Source organism: Oratosquilla oratoria, chromosome 9 (assembly GCF_046742065.1).
Source record: "Oratosquilla oratoria isolate Oo_2021 chromosome 9, ASM4674206v1, whole genome shotgun sequence".
NCBI classification, from domain to species: Eukaryota; Metazoa; Arthropoda; class Malacostraca; order Stomatopoda; family Squillidae; genus Oratosquilla; species Oratosquilla oratoria.
In genome coordinates, this window is record NC_134785.1 from 6,759,865 (window position 1) to 6,765,164 (window position 5,300).

The 5,300-nt window shown below is 40.7% G+C and overlaps 1 protein-coding gene across 1 annotated transcript; it reads left to right on the plus strand.

Moving 5' to 3' along the window:
- The first annotated feature begins 3,567 nt into the window (after window positions 1-3,567).
- On the plus strand, window positions 3,568-4,702 carry LOC143027965 (beta-1,3-galactosyltransferase 5-like). The gene has a single exon (XM_076189609.1). The coding sequence runs from the start codon at window positions 3,632-3,634 to the stop codon at window positions 4,700-4,702; it is 1,071 nt and encodes a 356-aa protein (XP_076045724.1). The 5' UTR covers window positions 3,568-3,631.
- The last annotated feature ends 598 nt before the right edge of the window (window positions 4,703-5,300 follow it).

The window sequence follows — 5,300 nt, forward strand, 5'->3', positions numbered from 1 at the left end:
TTTTGCTAATATGTCTTCTACTACCATTTGTGACCATAATTTTATATTTAGAGGTCGATTTTTTTTGTATTGTATTGCCCCATTCATCTATTTCCTTTTCTAGTTTTTTTTTTATCTGCGTCTTGTACATCTTTTAGGATTTTTTTTTTTTTCTTTTAGATACCTAACCAGACCATGTTTTTCCTTTAGTCCATCTACTACAGTGTATTTTTCTTATCCACTGTATCTCTAACCTAATTTGTTTTTTCTTTGATTACTTGAATAATTGTGTCTTTTGCATTCTCCTGCATTTGTTGTACTATTTCTTTAAAAGCAGTCTTTTCTGTTTCTTGGCTTTCTTTCAATTCCTTTTTAATCTTTAGCAAATTCTCTTCTCCTAAATTATTTTATTATAATTTTTTTCAGACATTGCCTGTATTTGATCATTTACCTCTGTTTTGAAAGTCGCACTATTGGTAGTATCTTTGTTTTTCATCCTCTCATTTTCGCATTTTAGCTCAATTAGTTCTTTCTTTAATTCACTTAGCTCATTATCTATTTCAGCATTATTTTTCCTTTAGGCACACACCTCTTTTTTTACTTCGAGGTATTCCTTTCTTAGATTCATAATCTCTTTAAATCCATGATTTTTTTTTATCCTATGAACTCTTGCTGAAACTCATCTCCTTTTTTATGTCTATGATTCAAATCAAGTTTTTTTTTTCTCGTACTTACCAAATCCAGAAAAAGGTTCATCATCACTTATTTTCTGGCACTGCCTTGGAGTTTCAAGGCCTCTGTTTACATTAAGCTTCGGTTATGCGCCGTTAGAGGACTGCGCTCGTGTCGACGTTCGGCTCGATCTCACCGCCATTTTTCCTTATTCTGCCTTGATCCCCTTCCATTTTCGCCCGGTAGACACTACTGCACTAGACCATCTCGAACAACCACAAATATTCCCCTTCCCACTCAATACAACCCAGGCCTCCAACCCTCCTTCCCTATTGAGAAATTTCGTCTTTTGGATGCAGCCTATTGGAGCACTTGTTGACAGTTCTACGGTTCTTGTATGTGTGTGTGTGTGTGTGATTCACCACGGTCTTTGGATCATGTGTTGGCCTCTTGATCGATAGCTACTACCCTCCTGGATGAGAGCTCAGAACTCGTATATGCCCGATCGGTAATGCAGTGCCCTTACACACACACACACACACACACACACACACACACACGCACGCACGCACGCACGCACGCACACACACACAGAAACACACAACTCCTTGCCCACAAGAATTGGAGTTCAGGCTCGCGGTGCAGCGATGCTGAAATTGTTTCAGTTCTGGGCGGGAATCGAATTTGGACAGCCGGATTTGTGGTTGGGAACGGTACAACTGCGCCGTCGAGCCGTGTGTGTGTGTGTGTGTGTGTGTGTGTGTATGTGTGTGTGTGTGTGTGTGTGTTCACATAATGTACATACGTGGTTAATCTCTATTCAGAAAGCTCCTTTGACCCCGGCTATAACTTCCGCTCGATCGAATTCGACGCAAAACGAAAGTTGGCTTGAATGGGCACCATTAGCAGTCTGTGATTAGTTATCGTTCAGTTTATTGCCGCCGGTGTCATTTCTTTCCCGACGAAAAAGATGACCGATTGATCTACACCTGAAAGAAGAGCTTAGCTTCCGTTCTTATCACACCTCTCCTCTCTTAGGCCCTGTTCACGCGGTTTGAACCGCGCGGAAACCGCGGCGGTACCGCATAGTAAAAAAAATGTGGTTGTATGTGAACGCCTCCACAGACTTACATTGTAACTGAACCGCTGCAGTTCAAACCGCTAGTGTGAACGAGGCCATATGCTTTGCCGAACGCGCCTGCACAATATATTGTCCCCGTGCTGAATTAAATCGTGCAGAGTTAGATCAAATAAAATATTTAAAGTCGTCATTTTGACGAAGTGGTTATTTATCCCTATATTCATTGCCCATCGGGTCGAGTTTAGCCTTCGCGATGCACTGCAGCACCTAACCTAATCCATCATAACCTACCCTAACCTAACTTAACCTAGTCTAGCCTTCGCGATGCACTGCAGCACCTAACCTAATCCATCATAACCTACCCTAACCTAACTTAACCTAGCCTAACCTAACTTAACCTAGTCTAGCCTAGTCTAACCTAACTTAACCAAATCTAGCCCATCCAATGCTAATTTAGCCTAACTTAACCTAACCTAACGCCACCTCACGTCTCCGAACCTAACTTAGTCTAACAACGATGTCAGAATCCAGATTGTTTAGGTTGTATATACGGTGAGAGGTATATACCGAGTTTTGTGTTGATTAGACCTTTTATGTGTGTAGTTTTGGCTCTTGCAAGTCCATTTTATTCCCCTGAGGCGCATCGGGGTGTGTCTGGGAGGGGGGGGGGGTGTCTGACCAGCGGAGATTCAATCGACCAAAACGTTATTTGGCTCCTGGTCCTCTCCTTGAACAGGGCGCTGGTGGCATAATTGGAAGAGTGCTGATCTCGGATTCATTTAGTTGTGGGTTCGAATCCCGCATACGCCCCGATTCCTAGCTCCTCACCTTTACCAGAGTCAAAATGGTAATCCCAGTTCTTGTTTGTCTTACTTTATTCATTTGCTTATTTATTTATCTATGTTTTTCTTTATTCGTTTATTCATTTATCTTGTATTTATTGACTTGTTTATTAATTTACCTATTCATCTATTTTATCTTTTGTCTATCTATTGATTTACTTATATATTTATATGTTTTTTGTTTTTATGTTTTTATTTATCTACTTATTTATCTATCTCTTCATTCATTTGTCTATTCATTTATTTATTGACCTACCTATTTATCTATATTCATTTATTTGTCTATTTACTCATTTATTTATTTATTCATCAGTTTATTTACCTATTTATTTATTTACATTCATTTATTCGTCTACTAATTCATCTATTTTTTTATTCATTTAATTATTTATTTATTTTGTCTACCGCTCACTTTGACGTTTGAAAGATAGCAGGGCATCACATAACATAGAATTTGAAGAAAATGCAGTTAACAACAGATGTAACCATAAATATAATTATATATATATATATATTATATATATATATATGTATATATATATATATATGTATATATATATATATATATATATATATACACACTTGATGTTAGAAATAGTTTAGAATCTAATTAGAATAATTTTAACATTCCTTTATATGCCTTTTGGTGTTCTCCAAATCATACTACCGCCACACTGAAGAACCCTGAATTGAAACTTGTGTCGGTTAATCGATGTATTATATAAAAAAAAAAGTTAAGGAAAACACTCTTCCTAAAAAACGGTTTTAAGGCCAACTGTTGAATCACTCAGAGTTGGTCAAAGTTGCCATTAATTGCTGGGTGCGAGTCTGGCTCTAGCTTGAGGTTTAGTAGCTACCTGGACAGTGAACAGATGTGTTTAGTCGAGGAGTGAGTCCGTGCAGGTGTTATCAAGTACACTAACAGATTTTACGAGTGGTGTGCATCCATGCGTTACGAATGTGCAGATTCTACTTCTTGCTGTTTTGGGGAGGGTGACCATCTTAACAAATCAAGAATAATTTACTCTTAGCACTTTCATTCTAAAGAAGAAGAAAAATGAGTAAAATGTCCAACGTAATCTACTTCAAAATTGGGTACGTATGCACATTGGTACTATATATTGGTGTTGTGATCAAGCTTCTAAAGGACATCAGTCAGGAGAGAGAAACGCAATTAATGAAGCGTTACGCCTTCTTGCTTCACAAATGTGAGCCTCACCCGCTCGGTAGAGACCTGGCCTACCGGTACTTGATCGACGAGCCTGAGTTCTGCAACGGGGTTCCCCTGGAGGTCGTCAACGTGATCCCTGTCACTCCAGAGGACCTCAAGACCCGCCAGCATGTCCGTGAGCAATGGGGTCGTCCTGAAATCGTGCGATTGACGGGTCTTCGCCCCCTTTTCCTTCTCGGTCTCTCCTCGACTTTGGAGACCCAGGCAAGTGTCCAGGAAGAAAGCCGGCTCCACCGCGACCTCATCCAGGTGGACTTCGTCGACTCGTACTTCAACCTGAGCCTCAAGACACTGTCGGCTCTTCATTGGAAGCACACGCGCTGCCACGGAGTCCCTTGGCTCCTCAAATCGGACGCGGATGCCTTCGTGAATCCCTTCAGGTTGGTGGAGATCCTGAGGAACGCCACCACCGCTTTCGTCTGTTACGCTCTGTGGGGGAAAGTCCCGTGTCGCCCCGGGATCTGCAACGAAAGCAAGTGGCTGGTCACCGAGGAACAATACCCGGAAGAAGTCTACCCGGGCTATTGCAACGGCCCCGCCTACGCCATACACAACTGCGTCGTCCCTGCTCTCTTCAGTATTGCCGATCAGGAAAATCCCTTCCACATCGAGGACATATACTTCACGGGTATTCTGAGGCAGGAGATCGGGTACAGAGTGAGACACCACCCTCGTCTTTTCAAATACTATAATTTTAAGAAGACTCTTTTGGATCCTTTCGAAATCGATCGTCACGTTGCTGTTGTTGGAGCTGAGGTAAATCAAAATGTGTCACACGAGGCCATGTGGAAGAACCTCTTTCAGCTCTATGAAGTCAAGTTAAACCTGCGATCGAAGCTGGACATAGTTATCCCAAGTAAAAAGAAACCTAGAAAGGCCAGGTGGAAAAAGACTTAGACTTCGTCTTGTTCAACAAGCACAAAACAATATTATATCCGCTGTGAAATTACATGCCTTTCATCAGGAGGTGCCAAGATAAGAGGGAGGGAGGAGGGTGGAGGGGAGTGGAATATATAGGAAATGGAATGGGAGGGAGTGGTTTCTATGCCTTTTTCTTTTTGGCTACCCCCCGTGTAGGGGGAAAAGCCTTTGGTATATGTATGTATGTATGTGAAATTATAACAATAGAAATAATGATAATATAGAAATACGAGATCCTTCAGAGACGTATACTTAGATTCTTGTTGGGAGGGGAAGAGTGATAAATATCAAAGTTGGATCTCCACACTTGTTTAGTGAGGCTTATGAGTGACGTCATGTCGCAGTCTGAAAGTCTTGTGACTTCATGTCGACTCTGATGTCATTTTTGATAAAAATGGAAAGTATGTTTATTGTTTGGGGAAAACTCCATTTAAAGATTTCGTAAATTAATTAACAGGCAGAAGATATACAAACCAATCATTCATTGGATAGTAATGGTATTGATGTTGCAAAGAAATTCAAAGACGCATATAAGTATACAGTGAGGGAACCTCAAAAGATTCAAATAAAATCA